Raw genomic sequence first — 26,173 nt, 5'->3', positions numbered from 1 at the left:
TACACCACGGCGACCTAGAACCGGTCACCTTGTTACCGGTAGCCATTGTAAACATATTTCCGACGATGAAATATCCACAAGGTGTATACGTTCTCAAGCTGAAGACAGGAGTACGTCAAACAATGATGTACAGAGTAAACAATCAGACAACACGATGCGCCATGTGAACCTGTCTATTAATACATCAGAGCAACTGGCATTTTCGCCATGCACGTGTTTTTCATACTAAAGTAATTCCGCCGGCTAGCCCCACACGCAACTAATGATATAACGACCCCCTCTGAAGGCACATAGGGAAGACCCTCTCTCTATCTCTTGAACACGGATGAGATTTCATACCTCCTTAGATACGGACTTCCAGACCGTTGCCAAGGAGAACGGACCACAGCTTTGAGAACTACCCATCACATGAAAAAGGATTCCGAGGCTTCGCTGCGTGTTTTGTAATTTCAGTTTTTATTCGATGATAAGGACGTATGTTATGTGGGAAAACTGGTTGCTATAACATCTTTAGGGGCAGAAGTTATCGAGAAATACGATATTTCAAGGTTCCATTTTGAGCGAAAGACGTTGGAGATAAATCCGGATGACTCGATGATGCTTACGAGAGTTGGCTCATCTCACGAGATCAGACGAGACTAGCGAGGGGAGCAGACGACAATTGGCCGCTTGGGATACTGCATGAATGGTTGCTGCCGCCAGTGATGGCGAGGTACTGACCACGATGTAGAGACAGAAGGAGCCCTCAATACTCGCACCATGTATCAGCGAAGGAACTCCCTGTCGAGGGATCTGGGGTACTACAACGTAAGTGTTCATTTTGTTTTCTTTTGCCCGCTGTAGATCTACATCTGTAGGTATAGAGAACACCTTGCCTCGCTGTCAGAGGTTGTAGACATACGATTAGTGGTTATGCCCGGAAGAGGTGCTACTTCGCATCTGTGCTCCTTCCTGGAGCAGTAATTAACACAAGGCTACTATTTCTTTCATCTTCAAGTCTGTGGAATTGGAAATGTCTCAATTCATTTGGTTGATGAATAGTTTGGTCGAGGCTGGCCGAAGTGAAGGATAAAACATGTTTACTCTGATTATGGCCAAGATGTGGCTGTTATCTACGTATTGTTATTATACATGTGCCAATAGTTATTATTTAAGATTCTAGTATAAACGTACCGTGTCTTCAAACCTGATATTGACGCAAGAGCAAAATATCGAAATGTTAAAGGTTTTCATGCCGAGAAAGATGATACATTGATCAGAATCCGCACCAAAATTTAGACATTGTAATATATTTGGAATTTTTCTCTCTCCCTTCTCATGCCAGAACCCAGTTTGAGTACGTACATTTCATGCCGTATCCTGGGTAGTTTCATGACCGAGTAATTACGTATCTCTTCCGTACTCGCGTAACGAGTAATCAAAGTTCCTATCAGAAAAAAGATACTTTTTATGATATATCTTAACGCCGAATCTGCCACCCATCTTGATAAAATAGAGGTTTTATTTGAATATATCTGGAAAATGTGTAATATACAAAAAGTGACTATATAAGAACTATATACGTACTGAAAAGACTATGGAATAACGACTTTGAAGGGAAACCGAAACAGCGGGGTTCGAAATCGTACGGTAACTTTGAGTATATGTAGCAAAGACCATTGGCCAAACATTACTGGAATCTATGATGTGTTTCGTTAAGGAACGAATCATACAGGTCAGATCGATTTCCCCTTGTTCCTATTTATCCAAGCCGCTAGATACATGGGTATAAAACCTTCGTATATTTCCACAAGGTTGATATGTACTGCTAACTGATAGCGAGACATGAGCAGTTCTACCACACTTTCCTGTTACCTCATCGTCAGGAGATGTTTTTGTGTTACCGAGATTATTGTGCATGTATGCGAGATTGTGATGCACGTATGCAGCTGTGTGCGCGTGCGGGAGAGGGACGGGGCAAGGGTGGGAGGGGGGCTGTGGCTGGCTTGTCATGTTACGAGATCCCCGAACAGGAGCACCCCCACACGTGCCAGTTTGTCAGTTGCGCCACACAGCTCATCAACAGATACAGTGGAATGTGTATACAGCTAAACTTTTAATCAACATCAATATAATTCATCTGGTAGGAACAGACACGAAATGTAAAGTTCTATCTAGACATCGATGTAACACTGTGTTGTATAATGTAGCCAAATCCATGAAAAGTATAAAGCTAAAATAAAAATATTACAGTATCAGCAACAGACACAGCCACTAGTCCGTAATAGTGAACATCTAGACCGACTAGTTATTTCTCAGCATCTATTATAAGGCCACTAGTCACAGTGAGTGAGTGGGCTTCGTTTTACGCCGCTTTTAGCGGGGAACCGCACAATGGGCTTCACACGTTGTACCTCTTTCTTTGGGGAATCGAACATGGGTCTTCGGCGTGACGAGCGAACGCTTTAACCGCTAGGCTACCCAACGCCCCCACGAGTCTGAAGTGAACTGCGGACTATTTAGGTATCATTTGACTGGCTCTCCATTAATATGTGCTTTACTACCTGTGACAATGTGTTTACATTGGCAGATGTATACATCATATAATACGTCGATATCCAGATGCACATTACAATACCGCGACTCCAAGAGCGGAAGGAAAACATGTCCACACATTTTAGAAGTGTATGTAAAATGTATGTACTAACTTTGATAGATGTAAAAGTTAGTCTGTCATAGAGGCTCTGAAACAAATACACCCAATACAGCAAGTCTAGAACATGTGTTGTGTCTAAATTGCCACAGTTCAGAAAATGGATAGTCTCTGTCTCTTATATTTTATGAACAAAATCTAGTAACCGTTTTTTGGTAAAATATATTCATTTCAGAGACTAGGTGTTAGTCTAATGTTAAAGTATTCCAAGAAGATTATTAATATATTAGTCATATCACTGGGTTGTTGTATTCCAGTCGGGCCAAACACACTAGTATGATAAATCAAGCGGTTTTATCATTGACAAAACATAAAAGTAAGCTTTATCCAGTGTGTAATACGAGAAATAAGAAAGACCAATTTTGAAGAACATGTTGGTGTAAAGGTCTTTCCAAAAAATTGGTTCTGCACATTTGGTGTTGTTACGACCCCCGTGTTGATGTCGTTGTGACGATGCCAGCGGGGCCAGACCCCCATGAAGCGCTGATGACCTCAGCCCCAGTACGTATGGCGATGTCTATATCATTGCAGCAGTCTACCACATGTGGTGACCCCATCCCCTCAACCCTCCCTCCCCAAACCCTCCCGTCGCGATGTTGCAATACACACCTGATTACCGATCGACATGTATTTGTTTCAGGAATTTATCATTTATTCATGTGCCAATATAAACAGAGAACTATAGGTAGGTGGGTACGTCTTGCACAACTCCTAGCCGTATGGATCCATTTTGTTTCCATTTAGTCAGACCGTGAATCAATAGTAAAGGGTTGAGTCTAGTCTGCGTGATATATTTCGAGAGATTTCAGTGTGTGTGTGTGCGTGCGTGCGTGTGGTGATGACACCTAGCCTGGGATTATGTATCGACACTGTTTGGATTTTGTTTCAGCTACAGTCCTTTTGCAATTAAAACTATGAGTACAAGTATTTCTTTCTAAAGTGAGTGGATGAGTTTTACGCCGCGAGGGACGCCAGAAATGGGCTTCACATCTTTCTAAAGAACACCAAAATAAAAAGTCATTTTGACTTTGTACTAAAATGTTTATGAATGCAGACTTGATCTCGTCACTATCACGTAAAGCCTAACTCAACTCGAAAGAACACAAGAACTATTGTGGCCGACAATTTCGATTTTGTCAAGCAGTGTGAGACATAATGTATTTCGGGCATTTGCGGGGACACGTACATCTCCTCGTCACAACCCTCACAATATCAGGTGTTTGGCCTCTAAAGGCTATCAAAAGCTTTGGTTTGATGTTGCGAAAGTGCGTTGAGGCTGCTGTATCAGTAGGTAACAGTTACACAGCTACACAAAACCTTAGTGCTATGTTTTATACCTTGTAAATAAATGGTGGTCATAAACCACCAAACAGACACTGCACTCCTTGTGTGACAAGCAGTTAACTGTGACGTAAAAAGACAAGACCCTTTTTCATACTCAGCCTTCTTCTGCAACTGACGCGATGACATGGAGGCCCGATCTGTTGGCAGCGGGCCAGGTATCGAGTAACGAATTCTGTGCTGTTATTTGCATTAATCACTAGAGCTGTAAGGCAGATTCTGACATTTGGCTCCAGGTTTTTACCTATATGCGAATAACTGGCATTTCGTCGAGTCTAGAGTTCGTGGGGATACAGTTTACATCAGGTGGGGAGTTAACGGAGGGCGCTGTAACCAATAACAGGTGTTCAATACATTTACCTAACATACGCTCTACTCCCGTAACGTGGAGCACTGGGGCACTGTACCCTCTGTACAGGTATTTTGGGGCATGTACCCTCTGTACAGGTATTTAGGGGCATGTACCCCTGTATAGGTATTTTGGGGCACTGTACCCTCTGTACAGGTATTTTAGGGCACTGTACCCTCTTTATAGGTATTTTGGGGCACTGTATCCTCTGTACAGGTATTTTTGGGGCACTGTATCCCTCTGTACATGTACCCTCTGCATTAATGTGCCCTCTGTACCCAGGGGTATGTGCCCTCTGTATAGGTATTTTTGGGCCATCGGGCTGCCTAAAAATAGTCCAAAATGGATACCCTCTGTACCAGGTATTTTGGGGCACTGTACCCTCATTTTTGGGCCATGAAACCCTCTGTACCCCTCTGTATTTTGGGCCATGTACCCTCTGTACAGCTGTACCCTCCTTGGTATAGGTTTTGGGGCACATTACTCTGTACAGGTATTTCACTGATATTTTGGGGGCATTAATACCCCCTGTCACTGCTGTGTGAACAGAGGCAGTTCATGAACAAACTCATTTCCCAAAGGTGAGACCACATGTGTCACGTTCGCTTCGTTGTGGGGCAGGACAAGAAGTCCTAGAAACTCTCAGGAGTCAAGCTGCCAAATACGCTCACCAGTCCAAGCATTGTCCGCGACCAACGTTTTGATTTGTGACCTGGGCTCCATGACCACACACTACCAAAATGCTCCCAATAATAAATACTGCTTCTCATTATCTGGCCCACTCCGATTACATTATAACAAAACGGTTTTTAAAATGATATATTTAGGTTCACATATTTAATCGGTTTGATTGTCATTTATTAAAATCGATAAATATGCCAATAAAAACAGATAATACGCCGTGTGCTGGTTGGTTGGTTGTTGTTGTTTAAAGGAATATTCCAGCTATATGGCGGCGGTCTGTAAATAACTGAGTCTGGACCAGACAATCCAGTGATCAACAGCATGAACATCGATCTACACAAACGGGATGTCATACATGTGTCAACCAAGTCAGCGGGCCTGACCACCCGATCCTGTTAGTTGCCTCTTACGACAAGCATGGGTTACTGGAGACCAATTCACGGGATCTTTACGGGTGACGTCGGAAACCTATCAATTAAGACCATCATCTTTAAAATATCTTACCTTTACTTACATGGATTTAATTGAAACAGCGTTGCGGATTGCAACTTACCCATATGAGGGCTTTAAAAACAGTTTGTACGATCCAGATAAACCAAAACACGTGATTAGTACCGGTATTCTTATCAGCATAATGCGAGTGACAGTAGCAATCCATTCCCTATCCCAAAGTCAATTCTCCTGTACAAGTCAACCGTCCTGTACATGTCAATTCTCCTGTACAAGTAATTTCCCCCGTACATGTCAATTCTCCTGTACAAAGCCGTGTTGTATAGATGAGAAGGGCTGGCTCAAATCATGAATCATATTGTTTTCTAAAATAGACCAAGGTCCTGATACGCAACCAAAACGAGAGTATCGAATCGATCCGCTACAGATACATTTTCACGGGTATTAATGCTTTAATTATAGGCCAGGTGGCTCTCATGGTAATGGTCGCTGCAGTCGAATATCTACGACTCCACTTCAATTATATCTATTTTCTTTCATTGACTCATAGAACTGTTTCATACATGTCAGGTGTACATATAAGTAGAATGTAGGGGTGGGTATTGCAAAGAATTTTTCATATTGCGATATATTACAATGCGAAAGCATGTATTGCGATATGTATTGCAATATATTGCAGGACGTTAATGCTTGATTTATAAAGCAAAAACACAACAAAATCACTATGCCTGATTAAGCTTTAATGAAAACTACTTTACCATTGCATATTTTACATACCGACACCAATAGTTCCATCTACTTTTCAACCCAAAACGTGCCTTCCGATGCCTTTGCCGTAGTACATGTTCGTTGTTAGGGTCACCATTTACACCACACGCATGGCTTCCGGTGTAAAGACGGAAATATCCGAAGATTTCGAGTGTTACCAAGTTTTCCGAATGCATGTCAAAATACCGGTTTTCGATCAACGTATCGCAATACGTATCGTTTTCATGTAGAATGGCATGTAGAATTTTTTTATACCTATAATATATTTGTAACTAAATAAAATGGACTATGGTTAGTTGTAAAATAAACGTGTATGTTATAATAGTGCAGTGTATGTTTCAGCGCTCGGTAAGGTCAAATGTCAGCGTAACACTGTGACCTCACATATGAGGGTTCGTTGAACTTTACCAGTGAATGAGTCGGTAGGTAGGTTACCGCTTTTAGTCCAAACGGGAGCCTGGTCAATATATTGAGTTATACCACGCCAAGTCAAGCCCGTGTGTGCAATCTAGCTATTGCGTCATTGGCGGTTTCATATGAAGTTCCCAAGACGGATATATCACTGGATAGTCAGAAATACCGCTAGGTCGGCCCGCATGAAATGTCAGACTTGATCAGAAGGTATGTTGCCACTATGTGGCGTGCATCCATTCAGACAGGTACAACCCATGGGTATTCTTTAGGATAACAGAAAACCAGCCATGATAGTACTGGTATCTCTGTAAGTTAACCCCCAAAACTATCATCACGACCCTTACATAGATTATGCAAGTAAACTTTATGTAAAACATAGAATTATCTGATGTTATGATGTCATTGGCAGCAAGGCAAAGTCCTTCGTTTACATGTATTGGTATTTTCTTCGAAATAAGGGACCGTTCATAATTTATGGCTAGGGGGGTGATGATGATTTTTATGGAGAAGCATGTACAATGTGGATGACCCCCTCTAAAATTGATGTACAAAATAAAATGTCATGTACAAAATCAATGACCCCCCTTCCCATAATTTATAAGCATAATTTTAAACATATTGCTCCCCATCATCACCCGCCTATCCATAAATTATGAACGGTCCATAAATACATCCGACATTGTCACTCTACCGTTCTGGAAATAGTCAGATGACACTGTGAGTGAGTGAGTTTTAATTTTACGCTGCTTTTAGCAATATTCCAGCAATATTACGGAGGGGGCCACCAGAAATGGGTTTCACACATTGTACCCATGTGGGGTATGGAAACCGGGTTCACTTACTTTATAAAAAAAAATTGGGGGCTGGGGTGGGTCATTCACATTGAACATGCTATTTCATAAAAATCACCATCACCCCTTTAGCCATAAATTATGAACGGTCCCTAATATTCTTGTCTAGTGGTGTTTTAAAATACTGATTCCAGTTGCTGATTATGTACTGACTATTTTGATCGTCCCTATTCTATTATGATAAGTACCTTTGGCCCAAACAGTCCGTACCACTCATACAGCTATGGGCACTGGCGTCACCATCTTCAACTCTGTTACTGGAACAATGTGTGAAGCTCATGTCTGGTGTCCCCTGTCTGGTGTCCCCAGTGCTAAAAGCGGCTTCACGCATTAGCCAATCGAAATGGGGATACTTTACCCACTAGATTATCTCCCCTTGCTACGACTGTCTTCATCATATTGGAATTTGGACCAGTGACATATATGTATCACTATATAGTTGAGGATGGCCAGTGATCTGTTTGTTTCACTGTCACTGTAGACTGTGAATAAGAAGAGAACCACTATAACTAATGGCAGATTTCTCAAGGCAGATTTCTTAGGGCTTTTGTAACCTGATATACTGGCTCAAACATAGTATATTTTATTTGCAACAGAAGACGTAAATATGGCAGGTTCTCTTATAGAAATGACAATAATAGAAAAACAAGTTGGAGCCTGACCAAACTTCTTAACAGACGTAATAAAATAAAATATAGAAAATACATTCCGTTTTCTGTCTCGTAATATTAGCAGTTTCAAGCACAACAAGGATATGATTTCATACAGACGGGTTTCCAATATGGTTGGCAGAGTCTGCAATATTTAATAATAATTGAAAAAAACCCTCCTTAGTTGATAAAACGTTTGTTTTATTGGCTAATTTTCCAAAAGTTATTGGTGAAGGCAATGTCGTCCACTGATGTCTGTGTTTGTTGCTCTCGGGAATTTCCAGCTATATGGCTGCGGTAACAATTGAGTCGAGTCTGGACCCGACAATCCAGTGATCAACAGCATGAGCATCGATCTACGATGACATTTGTCAACCAAGTCAGCGAGCCCGACCACCCGATTCCATTAGTCGCCTCTGTGACATTCCGAGGATTAGATGCAGTGCATTGCGTGTTAATGTGATTATAGCGAGGTCATGTGGTGTTTCCTTAATGTTCTATTGAAATAGCTTGTCAGTTACTGACAGTTTAATTGGACACGCAGATCTGCCACAAAGCCCTGGCAACAGGAACTTGATTATGTGTGACTATTCCCGACAACACGTATATTGATATCATGTGTTTCTAATTGCGTATGTCTGGGCACCAGTTCCACTAATATCTCCCCAATGAATGCCTGTTTTGTTCCTTTTAACTTTCATGGACAAATTTAGACTGGCCTATGACATGCAGCTTTCCTGCAGCGGTCCAAGCGTCAGGCTGGCGGGCGTTATAGATCGTTATTCCCTTACATGATGGAGCACATGTACATTGTGAGATAGGATTGGTTGCTGCCATCAGTTCTCAGACAGGACGATGACAGACAAGGCGTACTGTTTGCCAGGAGAATATTTGGAGCATATATTATTATATCTACTAATGGCGAAAATACGTTAACATGTAATGTATATAACGGCTTTCGCTCTTTCACTGATGTGAGGCAGTGTTTTATGCCGTTTACCAATATTCCAGCCTCGCTGCCAGAAAACATCTGATGTAATTGCTCTGGCACAAACAACTGTCATAATTCTTTTGGATATACGTGTAGGACATAATACAAATACGTTTTACTGACCTCTTGTCGCTTCAGTGACATCCCGGGTAATACAGGGAAATATATTCTATTACGATTAATACCCTCGCCATTCGCCACCATTTCATCCCCTAGACAATCGAATAATCAGTCATTCACATCTCACTTAGTGGCAAACCAGTGGCCGACAGCATGAGCGAATATGAGCATGCCATCCATGTATGACAAAACGGGTTGAGTTTGGCTGCGTGCATGCACGTGTGTGTGACGGGGTGAGGGGAGGACCACGTGTAGTAAACTGTCAAGGATGCAGGAAAACATATATACTATTACTACGCAATAATAAAGGCAAGATGCTGTTATGGCAACTTTTTTAGTTCATTTGATGCGACGTTTAGGCATAGAATCCAGGGCTCCAGATAAGGGCCGTATGGGCGTATGTACGGATAAAATATATGCACGATACGGTAGGAAATAATTTAGAAAACGTAGCAGATACGCACCACAGCAATGGTGTACGGTCTTAGAATCATTTACAGACTGAACTTTTTTTGTTTTATTGTTTTTCCTACCTGTGTACACAAGAGTAGCAATGTTGTGGTGCATATATGAAATGAAACAGAAGCTTACTGATACTCCATTTAATTCCATTCTGTAATCGAAATGTACTCTTTAAGTTTTTCCAGTACTCCTATATTGAAAAAATACGGAGTACGTACTCCTGATGTTGAAAAATTATCTGGAGCCCTGGATTCTCACACAGTTATCGCTCTTGCTTGACAACGGTATGAGAATCTATACCCAAACGTCACGCCTTGTGTTATAAGGACGTTGTCATCCATAAATGCATCCTCCCTGTATTACTGTATTTACGTTCTATTCTAGAGGTGTGTCTTATATTTCAACTTAGTTTAACAAATATTACAGAAAGGCAGAATACATCCTTTATATAAAGTTGATAGAAACAAACGATTCCTTTTAAATTGAAAGGAGCCCCAGTGAGAAGAGAACCTCCAGGGGGAAATCTAGACTTGCTTCATTTAGAGCTTTGGCATTGCAGAAAGGGCTGGGCGGATTGGAAATTAATTCGCTTGTGGGCCTGTTAGGCAGACTAACGGCCTTTCTGTACTGGGATCAACACTTACTTGGCTCAAACTGCGAAACTTCCGGTCCAGATGTATTTGCTCTGGTAACGTGTTATCTCCCCTTGCTGCTGTTGTTCGTCGCCCACGCCTAGTCATGTCGGTCCTGGCGTACTCGGGTGATATACAGCTGTTTGGCTGGGTAATTACACACCTCACCTGTCGGTAGATGTAACACACGGACTGGTCAGGGAAGGGCAGCCACTGAACATTGGCAGTTATGACTTTAGGTTTCGAAGCAAGGCAGATAAGGATTCCTAAATGGTGGATATGTGGGTCGGCGTTAGCTTGTTGAACATGTGTATGCTTCATCGCCGTCGGTAACCACTACATAAATACCATACACACTGCCAGGATCTGCTTTAGTCAACTAAATCAGCTGTTCTACTTATTATATGTCTGCCTCTTTCCTGTCAGTACTGGGTTTACTCTTGTTATGGGAATTTTTACGGGGAAAATCTGTCTTCATATCAGCAGCAAATACCGATGGAAGTGAGAACTTGCTTGTCGGGCGTGAGAATGTTAACACTTATATTATCACTACATTAGAGAATTAAAGAGATGGTTTTCCTGCCCATCTGACAGAATACCATCCTGTCTGAGGAATGGTTTCTCAGTGCAGCGAATGCATATATATTGCAGTATTCTACGTTTATTATGCGTTTTTTTCAAAGATATTCTTTTACTCTCTTGTTATGTATTTATTATATCCTTACTATTACAACTACGGGGCTTTATGTAACTATTATTCCGACACATTCCAAATATTTAAAGAGAAAACAGGCATTAGGCAATTTTCCCATCATTTTAACTTATAAATGACAATTATTGTCTTTAACTATACAAAAACCGATAAACTTAAATGGTCTCATCTAAAATGTGATGGAATGGTATTCAGTTTCAAGTACCATCGACTAAAGACCACATTATCCAGAATAGACAAAACCCCGGCATTTATCCTTTGTATATTTCTTCTTCTCCACACGCGCCTCTCACGCCTCTAAACCAACACAGCTGGCTGAACGATATCCTGTCCGTCAGAATCTGGAATTGCCTATATGTATGTTAATGAGAATATCAGATGTAAATGTAGATCAAAACGTTTTATACAAAATGTGTATATCATATGTTTGATAGTACACTTGATTAATTTCAACGGGGATAACGGGAATAGAGGATACCGGATTATTGAGGGGTCGGTATACAGAAGGTTTTCTGCACTGGTTGCCCGGTCGTTGTGTGGAAAATGTCAGCCTTAATCTGCTTTGAGGATCTTCCTATATCTCAACGCGCACACACGTGTTACATTATGTTGGTGCGCCTAACGGTACAGTGTCACAGAGATGTGTTGTGATAACTGTTCTAAATAGCTGCTGAAGCAAATTCAGAGCCCATCCCTTACAATGCAGACCCAACCTATATCTATCTGAGATTAATGTACATGCCCTTTTGTTTTGTTTTTAACTCAGATAAGAGTTTATTTATTGCATTACGTTTAATATCAGTTGGTCTGTAACGCTGATTAAAACAACAACAGTTTAAAAAAATCATTTTATATCATGCATAAAAGTGCAAGTACATCTTGCTGAAGATTTAATTCTGATAATACAATATATAGTTTATAGAATACACTAGATCTTGGCACTAACTTGATACTAGTCATTATGGACAATTGTTACCATGCAATAAAGCACCCATGAGTACTAGTGAGTGAGTGAGTTTGGTTTCACGCCGCTTTTAGCAATCTTCCAGCAATATCACGGCCGGGGACACCAGAAATGGGCTTCACACATCGTACCCATGTGGCGAATCGAACCCAGGTCTTCGGCGTGACAAGCGAACGCTTTATCCACTCGGCTACCCCACCGCCCCCACCATGCAATGAAGCACCAGATGTACCGTGTACTGCAACTCTATTACCAACGTGGTATCACACAATGTCATTGTTGTACATTAACGTTGAAGTATAACACGCATATCACACAGAACAACATACATTGGGCCAGACGAAAACGACACCAGTTATGTAGAGAAGTGTATGGGGCTCGGCGTTATCGGAGAATCAGAGTTGGACAAGCTGCTATAGTCTACGGGGCGGCCTCTCTGCTGTGTGTGTACACACTATAGATAAGGTTAGAGGTGTAGGCTGGCGCTGTAGTTGTAAGGGGCGGTGTTTAGTCTGCGGAAGTCTTCATAAGTGGCCGTCATCATCAGATATACCCTGTATATACATATACATATACATGTATATTGGGAGCAGGCTTGCTATCATATAGAGCTGCACACATCAGATATACCCTGTATATACATATACATATACATGTATATTGGGAGCAGGCTTGCTATCATATAGAGCTGCACACATCATATATACCCTGTATATACATATACATATACATGTATGTATGGGGAGCATGCTTGCTATCATATAGAGCTGCACACATCAGATATACCCTGTATATACATATACATATACATGTATATTGGGAGCAGGCTTGCTATCATATAGAGCTGTACACACCATATATACCCTGTATAAACATATACATATATACATGTATATTGGGGAGCATAGCTTGCTATCATATAGAGCTGTACACACCATATATACCCTGTATATACATATACATATACATGTATATTGGGAGCAGGCTTGCTATCATATAGAGCTGTACACACCATATATACCCTGTATATACATATACATATACATGTATATTGGGAGCAGGCTTGCTATCATATAGAGCTGCACACATCAGATATACCCTGTATATACATATACATATACATGTATATTGGGAGCATGCTTAGCTATCATATAGAGCTGTACACACAATATATACCCTTGTATACATATACATATACATGTATATTGGGAGCATATACATGTATAGCTATCATATAGAGCTGCACACATCAGATATACCCTGTATATACATATACATATACATGTATATTGGGAGCAGGCTAGCTATCATATAGAGCTGCACACATCAGATATACCCTGTATATACATATACATATACATGTATATTGGGAGCAGGCTAGCTATCATATAGAGCTGTACACATCAGATATACCCTGTATATACATATACATATACATGTATATTGGGAGCAGGCTTGCTATCATATAGAGCTGTACACATCCATATATGCCCTGTATATACATATACATATACATGTATATTGGGAGCAGGCTTGCTATCATATAGAGCTGTACACACCATATATACCCTGTATATACATATACATATACATGTATATTGGGAGCAGGCTTGCTATCATATAGAGCTGTACACACCATATATACCCTGTATATACATATACATATACATGTATATTGGGACAGGCTTACATCATAGAGCTGCACACATCAGATATAACCCTGTATATACATATACATATACATGTATATTGGGAGCATGCTTGCTATCATATAGAGCTGTACACACCATATATACCCTGTATATACATATACATATACATGTATATTGGGAGCAGGCTAGCTATCATATAGAGCTGCACACACCATATATACCCTGTATATACATATACATATACATGTATATTGGGAGCAGGCTTGCTATCATATAGAGCTGTACACACCATATATACCCTGTATATACATATACATATACATGTATGTTGGGACAGGCTAGCTATCATATAGAGCTGCACACACCATATATACCCTGTATATACATATACATATACATGTATGTTGGGAGCAGGCTTGCTATCATATGGAGCTGTACACACCATATATACCCTGTATATACATATACATATACATGTATATTGGGAGCAGGCTTGCTATCATATATAGAGCTGTACACACCATATATGCCCTGTATACATATACATATACATGTATATGTTGGGACAGGCTTGCTATCATATAGAGCTGCACACATCAGATATACCCTGTATATACATATACATATACATGTATATTGGGAGCAGGCTTGCTATCATATAGAGCTGTACACATCATATATACCCTGTATATACATATACATATACATGTATATTGGGAGCAGGCTTGCTATCATATAGAGCTGCACACATCAGATATACCCTGTATATACATATACATATACATGTATATTGGGAGCAGGCTAGCTATCATATAGAGCTGCACACATCAGATATACCCTGTATATACATACATATATATTTGGAGTATGATCTTCATATACTTGCTTACTGGTGTCTCTCACTATGATATAGCTGGAATATTGCTAAAAGTGGCGTAAAACTAAACTCACTCATTCATATTTGCTGTCATGTAGAGCAGTACACGTCTGATTTTCTTTGTATATACGCTGTATGTACACATATATTTGGGGATATGGTCTTCAAACTTGTTATTATATTGAGCATGTACACATCAAATATACCATGTATATGCATACATATTGGGGGATGATCTTCATACTGGTTATCACATAGAGTTGTACAGATAACATACACGTTGCATATGCACACGGGATGAGGGTCTGGTGTTCGTGGTTTCTGGAGGTGAATACATGAGATATACAACGATATACACACATTTGATATGTGGTCTACACATTGGTTATCATAAAGAGCTGTGCACATCAGATATACGCTATGTATATACATATATAATCATGCCAATAATGGTTGTCACCCCTTCAATTTCTTTAATTGGAGGGGTGTGGGGGGGGTGTGAGGTGTGTGTGGGGAATATGGTCTTCATACTTATGGTGGTACATTTTCTTTATAACATATACGGATCAAAATTTTTTTTTAAAAACCACCCACGATTGTAATGTTATGCTGCCTTGCCTAGTCGTGAAAGATTAACTGTAGTCCTATAAAACGGTTTCCTTTCTCTTCGTGTCATTGATACAAATTGTAAAGTCACACGAACAGTTTGAACCGCGTAGGGAATATCAATTCACCGAATGTACAATATCTCTATACATGTGCTGGATACTTCAAATTTCGGTGTGTTATATGAAAACCATATCTATTATATTCGTAATCTGATTATGTATGAGATAAAGAAATAATTATTATTTCATTCTTACAAAGAATACAATAGAACGCTCCAACACATTTAATTTTATCACAGATTTCCCATATTGAACAAGCCCTTTGCTAATATATTTATCGGTTGCACATTATTATAATCCTATGCACATGCTTTCATGTTAAGAAACTAGTAAATACCCCATATAGCTATAGTCATACTTCCAAGAAACGATGATCTTTTTATTATTGATTTAAATAATGAATTTCAACAATTTCATCAATTGATACACAACATTCTAACAACTATCATATCAGTGCTTTCTTTCGAGTCATATCAGGGCTCCAGATAATTTTTCAACATCAGGAGTACGTACTCCTTATTTTTTCAATATAAGAGTACTGGAAAACCTTAAGAGTACATTTAGAGTACTGAATGGAAATTAATGGAGTATCAGTAACCTTGTGTTTCGTTTCATATATGCACCACAACATTGGTACTCTTGTGTAAACGGTAAAAAACAGGTCAATAAACACTAAAACAATACTTTTTCCGATAAATACGAGTGTAAATGATTCTAAGACCGTACACCATTGCTGTGGTGCGTATCTGCTACGTTTTTAAAAATATTTCCTACTGTATCGTGCATATTTTTTATCCGTACATACGCCCATACGGCCCTTATCTGGAGCCCTGGTCATATTATCAATATATCTCGACGTCTTAAATGTGGAGTTGATGATGTATCATTTATTGAATTAGTGATTTAACAACACATACACGTCTGTGTTCATTCATGGCAACATGGCGTCGTGCAGATGCTCCCCTGCTTCAGAGAGAGGGAGGATGGCGTTACACATGGATACAGGGGTGCTATAGATAGAGCCCCGCATCTGGCGCTCATCTTCCACCTCACCGTGTACAGGGAGCTTCACAACATGCACCCCCTTCACTGTAGTAGATGCTGTCGCCGGGTTTACAGTGTAGCGCACAGGGGCTTGTAACGCTAAAACTGCCATCAAGGTATCATCTGTCCCTGACGGGGTCTTAGTAGTGCTTGTAACGCTAAAAACTGCCATCAAGGTATATACTGTCACTGACGGGGTCTTAGTAGTACTAACGCTAAAAGCTAGTAGTGTTACGCTAAAAACTGCCATCAAGGTATATACTGTCACTGACGGGGTCTTAGTGGCTTGTAACGCTAAAAGCTACCATCAAGGTATATACTGTCACTGGCGGGGTCTTAGTGGCTTGTAACGCTAAAAACTGCCATCAAGGTATATACTGTCACTGACGGGGTCTTAGTAGTGCTTGTAACGCTAAGAACTGCCATCAAGGTATATACTGTCAGTGACGGGGTCTTAGTGGCTTGTAACGCTAAAAACTGCCATCAAGGTATATACTGTCACTGACGGGGTCTTAGTAGTGCTTGGAACGCTAAAACTGCCATCAAGGTATATACTGTCACTGACGGGGTCTTAGTGGCTTGTAACGCTAAAAACTGCCATCAAGGTATATACTGTCACTGACGGGGTCTAAGTAGTGCTTGTAACGCTAAAACTGCCATCAAGGTATATACTGTCACTGACAGGGTCTTAGTGGCTTGTAACGCTAAAAACTGCCATCAAGGTATATACTGTCACTGACGGGGTCTTAGTATATACCTTGATGGCAGTTACAAGCGTTACAAGCCCCTGTGGTGTAGCGTACGCTCCAGATAGCGTTCTTGGAGTATGATGGAACAAAATGATTCAATAAACATTCAATGACACTTGAAAAAAATGATAGTTTTGATACGGAATTTGTGGGCAGTTTAGATTGTGTAGTGTAAAGTGTACGACACTACCCTACAAACACGTTATCACAACGTTATGAATGAATTGGGGTAATGTCACCTAGTACTTTAGCATTCAGTTACGTTTTGAAAACACTTCATTACAACGTGGTATCGTATATATGATTACGAAACTGTGGTTGACAATTATTTACCGCTGCAATCTAGTCCTAGCCATGAAATGTTTCTTTTTACAAACACCAAACCACCCTGAGAATCCAGAGACCATATCAATAAACCAACAGTATTGCGATTACTTGATATTAACAGCAGGCTTAAAAACAAGTGATGACCATATGTGACTGTTAAGTCAATCAATAATACATATATAGGTATAAATTAGGAACGCAATGGAGTTGTCCGTGGTCCCAACATTTCTGAGACTGAGATTTGTTCCTGGAAAGCCTTTAACACGCATTTGACATTATGTTTACAAATGTTATGCATTTGTGTAGAAAATATATCTATTGCATATATTTCTATTGCACTCTTTACATATCGAGCATTTTTGATTCCCAAATCCCACAGAAGAACCGTCCTCCTTCCCACCTATACTCCCCATCAAAAGTTTAGACTCACTAATGTAAATGTAGCCACTTACTTAAGTCAACTCTTCTAAACTAGATTTTGCGAATTTTCCATACTGTTTAAAGGTACTGTTTACACATGAACTGATGTATTGTAAAACAAATTCGTAACGTTGAAACGATTATTGTCATGGGTTAAAAAAAAATGATGAAACTGAGTGAAAATTGGCGAATTTTTAACAAACGTTTACACCACAACACAGCTGTTCACATGCAGGATATTTGCACATGCTTTTTAGCAATTTAATGCATGATCCTCGTGCAATTCATCTGCATAAAGTTTGCAGTTGGTTCCCCAAAGTTAGTGGAGAAATTTGAAAAAGCAATTTGGAGTCTAAACATTTGATTGGTAGTATATATCTTGGCAGTAGACTCCCGACGCCACGATACCTTGTCACCACACACACTATGATATCATCAAGCGGTGACTTACTACAAGTGATATAGCTGTTGTTTCCTTTATTCTCAGTTGATCTACCAGCTTCCATAGCAACATATTTGGCAGTGCCATAAGTTTTGGAAGTTATGATTACATGAACTGTAAACCGAGGTCAATCTTTACACATCACTAAACCATTGACCGTAGGTCTATCAGCACATATCCTGTTGGTTCCACCAATGTGGTAACCATCATCTGCATGCAAGATCCTCCTCCCAGCTTCTGACGTGATGGTATTACTGATGTGCTGCTACTGATGGGGTGTTACTGCAGCTCTCACTCGCATACAGCATAATACAGCATATCCAGCTTGTTATTATGATGTATCAATTGTCTGTTTGTAAAGGTGATTGTAGTGTTAACATTTATATGGCTGACGTCTTTGAATGGCATTTTAGAAGTTGGGAAGTACCAAATTTATAGTGAGTTAGTGAGTGAGTGAGTGTGGTCTTACCGGGTTTTTAGCAATATTCCAGCAACATCACGGCGGGGACACCAAAAATGGGCTTCACACACTGTGCCCATGTGGGGAATCGAACCCGTGTCCTCGGCGTGACGAGCCAACACTTTAACTACTAGGCTACCCCACCGTCCCACCAAATTTATAAATTTTATGAAGAACAACTTCTTTTGTCTCGTGAGTGCGACGTTCCGATGCAGATTCGTGTACCATTGTGAAGCAGGTACAAGACTCGGTACAAGAATCTGTGTCGAAACGTCGCACTCACGAAATCAACAAGTTGTTATCCATAACGTTTGTACATTGTTTTTCTGTGACAGTGATGAACACTTTTCAGCACCATGCAGTCATGATTCTATGCTCTGGTATGTGTCCAGCGGGGTTGAAATAACCCATTGCCCGACGTCCGAGTCCAGTGTTTTTTTCTGTCGGGCAAGCAAATTTGCATATTACACTGTACCGGTGTCCAGTTGACTTTCCAATGTTATTTATGTTGTTTATTTTTAAAAATCAACAAGAAAACGGCCGGTATAATGGAAAAATTATCAGGGCAAGTGATTTTACATGTGCCACTGTACCAGAGTGCACTTGCAATTTTAAAGTTATTCCCACCCCTGGTCCAATATGTCAATGCGTGCACGTTCATTGCTTAGACATTTCTAAACGGGATTTTGGGCGTTAAAAGGAAAATGGAATGCCTACTAGTGCCTACTGCTTAATAGTATTCTAACGCAGAAGAGAACAGTACACTGTTATTTTAATACAGATGGATGATATTCTAATGCAAATTGGGTGGTCTTCTGATGCATACTATTGATTGTCGTATTTGCGGCAGATTTTCTTTCATAGTATTTAAATGCATACTGTTGATTCAAGGTAATATGATGCATACTACGGATTTATGGGATTGTAATAATGCTACCGATTCATGGTATTTTCATGCAGGATATAAACCGCCTCATCATGCTCATATTCCCGCTTCTGATGGTCAGGCATTTTCCGAAGCAACCACAATATTGACAAGAATCCTAGAACAAACTGCCAAAGTGACCATCCAGACCTTGACCTCGACTAATGAAGTGCAAATATCAGTTTCTTTGATCTTCTCCGACAAATGCATTTATTGGCCAGTGGGAGATGCTCACGTGCCACGTGCTGATATATATGAGACAAAACATGACCGGACATTCCTGAAGATATATCAACATGGCCGCCCATGACCCAGTGATGACCCGCTGGCTGTGGTCAGATCAGCCTCCTTACGGCCACTGCTGACCAACCACGTGTACAAACACAAATACAGGAACCAGATGAGTGCTTATATTGGCTGTGTGGTCTAAGCAGCGCCATCTGTCTTTACATGCGTATAAGACACGCTTCAAGGATGTACTGAATGATGAAGTCCTGTAATTCTAGCCGAATAAAACCATTTCTAAATACGGGGGCCGTGATCGACAGTACTAACGTAATGACGCCAGTGTTTTGTAGTGACATTTTGTTCTGATTATTTAGATAATCTGGAAAATATGTTTAAAATAACTATTGTCTTGGAGATATGCGCTACAACAAAAAATGTTATATTTGGGATTACACTTTCTCAGTAAAGTTCAGATTCTGGTACTGTTCCGGGATTCGAACCCACTTTCTACGAGTAAACCTGGATGTAAATCAACCAAAAAAAGTACCAGAATCTGTTCTTTACTGAGAGAGGGTAATCCTAGACTAAGGTAATAATTTATAGTTTAAATGATCATTTCTAGAAAAATATAAATACTGGCTTCCTTGTACTGTCCCCTTATCTGGACTTGCCTCTTTAAAGCATAGAGTTACTCTACATCCATGGGCTTAGCATTCAGTACAGCCTTGGAGCAAGGCTAGTAATCCCAAATATTACTTTTGTTGTATGTGACCACTTTCCAGAAGGCATTTTATATTCATTGTATACTCAGGCATGCGCTAGTCAACATGCATAAGTCATCATAAGTACATCACGCTGTTCAGATTTTGGAACAATAAGGCAGTATTGAATTTAATGTAATTGGTTTGGAGTATTTTCTTCAGTCTCAATCAAAGAGTACGCGATTAAAGTGAAATCTTGTCAAATGTACTTCATCTGGAGTATTGCATAATGCTAATAGATCATGTCCCATCTGTGAAGCTCATTCTTGGTGAATCCCGTTACGTCTTGGCTTGAATTGTGTTCATAGCCACGTAAAAGAAACGTTTTCCTGTCACTCGAAATACACTGACGTAATGTGTTAAAAAGGAGCAACCCTTTGGGTATCAGGGTAATTCGACATATATTATATGCAGGGGATCTGACGAAGGTTTGATCTATCTCCCATTATAAAACCATTATTATCCTGAGTTGGAGAAATTAAGTTTTGTGAGATTAAATTTTTTAAACTATGTAAATGATCTCTCCATCAACGCTTTTATCACAAACGTTCAAGAATGTATTTATCTAAACAGAAGGGTTTTCTTAATAGCAACAAAATTACAGATGTTTATCTTAACGCACCTTGCCGCACGATGACGTCATGTTGTGCTGCACAACAAGGCAATGATGTCAGCAGATTGTGTCTGTTTGTTATAGGATTACGTATGTTGACAGTTAATGGCCATGTGTGTAATACCAGCCAGTACCGGTGGTTCAGCCCACGTTATAATTACCTTCTTGAAGATCCGGGTTAGAATTGGTCTTCAGCAACCCATGCTTGCTTGCCTCATGAAGATCCGGGTTAGAACTGGTCTTCAGTAACCCATACTTGTCGAAAGAGACGACTAACGAAATCGGGTGGTTTGGCTCGTTGACTTGATTGACACATTTCATCGTATCCCATTTTACTCATGTTGATCACTGGATGGTGTGGTCCAGACTCGATTATTTAAGACCTCCCCCATATGGCTGGCATATTGCTGAGCGCGACGTTAAAGAACAAAAAACAGCTTCTCCTGACTTCGAACTCATCCTTCGCAAATGAAGAAATCTGTCTTCACGTTTATCTAATCATTGGTTCAGTTTCACATATAGTTGTCACTCTCATTGCATTAATATAAAGTAATACTTTTGTAGCGTATGCAGAAAGTATATTGGTTGTCATGATGCCCGATGTTAGACACTGATTATGAATGTTTTCGGTACTGGCATCGATTTGGCATGGTAAAGTAAATTATGGATGTTGAGCCATTAAGTTAGGCACTGTATTAGGTATTGACATCGACGTTGGCCTCTAAAGTTACGACTTAATATTGATAGTGTCTGGAACAGATTGGAGGTTGCACGTAGTTTTTATATTTCCATGACAGTATTGGCATCTATGGTAGCCTACTCTGGTAGAGCAAGTCATACCGAACGGTCTCGTCTGTCTCACAGTTCCTGAACCACGTTATTTTCCCTGCTGCCTAGCGACTCCCTCCTTGCAATGCTAAAGTCCTAAATGAAGCAAGTCTAGATTTCCTCAGGTTCTGAATTTCCCATCTGACTGGGGCTCCATTTCAATTTAAATGGGTTTATTTGTCACTATCAAAACTATATATATTCAGAGACTAAGCGTTTGTCTACAAACGGTGGAGCACTGTCTGTTGTGGTTTTGGTTGAAAGAAAAGTCTTTCTTCCAGGACTGTTAAATAAAGTGTAAATACTCGCTCGTAATTTGCAGACTGATCATTATCGTGTCAGCAAAATCATATATATATTATTAGAGACCCATACAGCGAAACTTTGAAATGATTTCACTGATGATGTCGCGGTCTTCCGGAGAGCTATTAATGGGAGGTAACTCCGTCGCTATTGTCATGGTTATTGTTCGAAGCGCAGTACAATCTGCTTTAAACAGCACACAGCGGCTGGTCGTGACGGTAGTGTTATCACTGAATACACTCTGATTGTGAGTACGTGATCCAGTTTAAAAAATATAATAAAAAATTCATATCGAATAATGCAAAAAAGGGGGGTTAAACTTATTTGTAAATTGTCTTCATTTGGCATTTGAAATTGAAATCCAACACAAATTGTAAAAAAAACCAACCAAAACATTGATACTTTCCATATGCTATTTATCTGGTGCTAACTTGGCGTTTCTCTTACATCAGTTTCACTGGTTGTTTTCATCTCTAACGCTTCGTAAAGTATGGCCTCAATACGTCTAAGAGTGAAATAAGCACTGCGCCACTTTATCTTGTACGTTGGTTCGGAGATCTTTGCACACTCGTCGTTAAATCCCTTCTGGGTCTGGGGTCTGGAGATAAATGCCACTGAACATTACTCTAACAGTCTATTTCTAATTTTGATAAGACAAACTAAAGGTATAAATCAACTGTAATCAATTCACTCTTTGAAGTGTTCTGATAAACTTGCTGAAAAACGGTAAATGTTGTTTTGATTGATATTGTAAGGTTGCGTGGAGACAGAAGGGGTATTAACGATGTTATCACACGATATAAAGTTATATACCGGAGGGGTATAAATAATGACATCACATGATATACAGAGCCCAAGGCTGTATTTAATTCAACATGGTGAATGAGATGTATTTGAAGTGTAAACATACAGTCAATTCTTTATTTCTTATCTGTATTTCTTCTATGTTATATTTTGAAGAAGTGTTTTCAGGTAAATCTTGCCGCTAAAATTGCCTTACTGATTTATCGATGTTTGGAAGCAGGTCTGAAATCAGTTATATCTTAATAAATCTGAGTTGTTAGATGTTTGGAGGGGCGGAGGGGGTAGTCTAGTGGTTAAAGTGTTCGCTCGTCTCGCCGAAGACCCGGGTTCGATTCCCCACATGGGTACAATGTGGGAAGCCCATTTCTGGTGTCTCCCGCCGTGATGTTGCTGGAATACTGCTAAAAGCGGCGTAAAACCAACTTCACCCACTCACTGTTAGATGTTTGGAATTTGCAGCTTTGTGATGTAGATGTATTTCAACCTGTAGATGTTACTGCAAGGAAATATACGTCAAGCATCCCCATAATATTGCACATTTTTATGAGTTGTTGATGGAAACACAAATGTCGGTTTTCTCGACTGTATATAAATTCAATCATCGGGTTGGAGATTGTAAAGGTCGGTTGTTACTGTTGATGATTCATGCGTCCGTACTTCAAACATGCTAACAGGTGGCTATATGCAATTCGATATAGATAATATTTCATATACACCGGTATGTGACACAGAAACCACATAAATTCACCTGGGAGGAAGGACAAAATTGGAACATTCGCACTTGTTTCTCGCGTGTTCCTTTGTTATTTCTAAGCCAGCCCGCCCACGTAATTTGAACACTTACAAACACGCTGAACATCACTCTAAATACACATCAGGAAGTTGTTTATAGATGTCTTTGATGGTATGTATATATATCCTGGATGCAGTCCGCCCATTTTATTTAAAGTTCAAGCATTTTTAATGTTCCTTGATTTTGGTACTTTTCCAGACTACAGCCTAAGAACGCAGCGAACGTGAAACGTTTTGAAAAGCGACAATGGTAAACATGTGTTGATGTTGTCCAGTTACACGTAGCTTTGCCTTGTTTAATATCATCGTTCTTGTTCTAGCATTTACACACATGCGCAGTTTGTTGCAAAACTTCCCGATCATGACCTGTAGCGTTATAATGGAAGTGGTTTACAGGTTCAAAATATACAGCAGGGAAAATGGAGGTATATAATTTGATTATGGCTGAAATGAAATTAACAAGACATGGGTATTCAATGGTGATGTATTTCATACGGGTACCATTATAGTTTTAAGAGAAGCAAGATTTATGGATGTCAACTACTTTATTGTGAATAACACGACGTTACGGAGTGTATGCTTGCTCCTTCATCATGTGAGATGAAGGAGCACGCATACACTCCGAAACGTCGTGTTATTCAGGTGAGATGAAGAAGCAAGCATACACTCCGAAACGTCGTGTTATTCACAATAAAGAAGTTGACATCCATAAATCTGGCTTTTCTTATGCATTCCCTTCAAAGATTTTCTATATAGTTGTGATTTGAACCTTATGTTTGAAGTTTTTCGGCAACTGTTTCAATCTAGTAACGTTTCGATATAGTGTGTAGACTATGTTTTGGTCAAATCCCTTGATCGGCAGTTTATTTCTCAAAACCGTACGTAGATTTATTCTTTTGAACAAAGCCTCCATGTAATGAAAGTCTCGGTCATCCTTTGTGACGTCACAAATGGACCTCACATTCTTCACAACACATATATTGTTCCAGGTCATGTTCGGAAGTACAATGTTCTAATGTTTGGGTGTTTTGTTTCATTTCGGTAGCCTTTCAGATTGATTGGAGCGGCACAATCCGATTTTATTCGGTTTTGTTTCTTACATCATACGTCGTTTATCATATGTTATTATATTGCTGTGTTTGCATTGTTTTTAGTTCACTGTTGTTCTGTATAACACCGAGTGCTAGCATGCTTGATAAAAACTTAAACGATATATGCGGGGTGATGGTATTTTCTCTTAATCCCTGCTCCGGTATTACTGCAGTACAGTATGCTCGGGAGATTCCATACTGAATGCAGTCTTGATTAAGAATGTTGACAGTTTCAATTGTCCCTTCCTAAAAGAAATGCCACTAAACATTACTCTAACTGTCTAATTTAGATAAGACAAACTAAAAGTATAAATCGTCTATTATAAATTTACCTTTTTATATTTTCCAATGAAACTGCTGAAAACGTTCAATCTAATTCTGATTAATACTGTACGGAATATTCCTATACTTAATGCATTATTGATTCAGAAAGTCCCTTCCTAAAAGAACTAATATATGAATAAGTGACGATTGAACTTGGTATCTGACATTTACCATAAAAATTCCTCATTTTAATTCCTTATTCCATTTTATCATTGCTCATTCGTGTATGCCATCTGGAGGATCCATTATCGGAGGTATTCAAGAGTGAATAAACAGTGTTAACTCACACTAAGATTATACTGGAGTATTAGATTACATGAAGCTGGAAAAACTGCAGAAGAAAACGACCGACATATACAATTCTAGACAAAGACTTTAAATCTTAAGGTTAAACAGAGAATAGTGACTCGACAAGGAACGTGTTTGTGAGTTTTTGACAGGTGTTTTGAAGATGCGACGCAAGCAATTATGTTACAAGATATTACAGCTCGCATACAGGGAATACGTATGGGTAAAATAGCCGGAGACTGGGCGCTGTCTCTCCATGAATCACCACTGACCGGAAAACACCTGACGCAGGGCTATGCGGCTATGATACAGATCGACAGATGCTTTACCGCATGCAGTTCGGATAACCAGCGCATCTTTGATGTATAACCGTGTTAGAACCTGTTGTGAATTCCTGTCGAGTGTCGTAACGAGACATCTAACCGTACTGACGCCTACCTAAATAAACTTTTTATTAAACCGGTATTTCTGGAACAACGTGTCGCAGGGTGTAAATA

General features: G+C 39.8%; 1 protein-coding gene across 1 annotated transcript in view; it reads left to right on the top strand.

The window, feature by feature from the left end:
* Positions 1-420: 420 nt before the first annotated feature.
* LOC124259151 (FH1/FH2 domain-containing protein 3-like) overlaps positions 421-26,173 on the top strand; it is a 144,017-nt gene continuing 118,264 nt past the window's right edge. Inside the window, 1 exon segment of the mRNA XM_046693247.1 lies at positions 421-807. Within this exon segment, the coding sequence (XP_046549203.1) occupies positions 760-807 (48 nt within the window). The 5' untranslated portion in view covers positions 421-759.

This window comes from Haliotis rubra, unplaced genomic scaffold (assembly GCF_003918875.1).
Source record: "Haliotis rubra isolate DU_JTF1 unplaced genomic scaffold, ASM391887v1 Scf710, whole genome shotgun sequence".
In the NCBI taxonomy this organism is placed as follows: Eukaryota; Metazoa; Mollusca; class Gastropoda; order Lepetellida; family Haliotidae; genus Haliotis; species Haliotis rubra.
The sequence above is the reverse complement of the archived record's forward strand: the minus strand, read 5'-3'. Positions and strand labels throughout refer to the sequence as shown.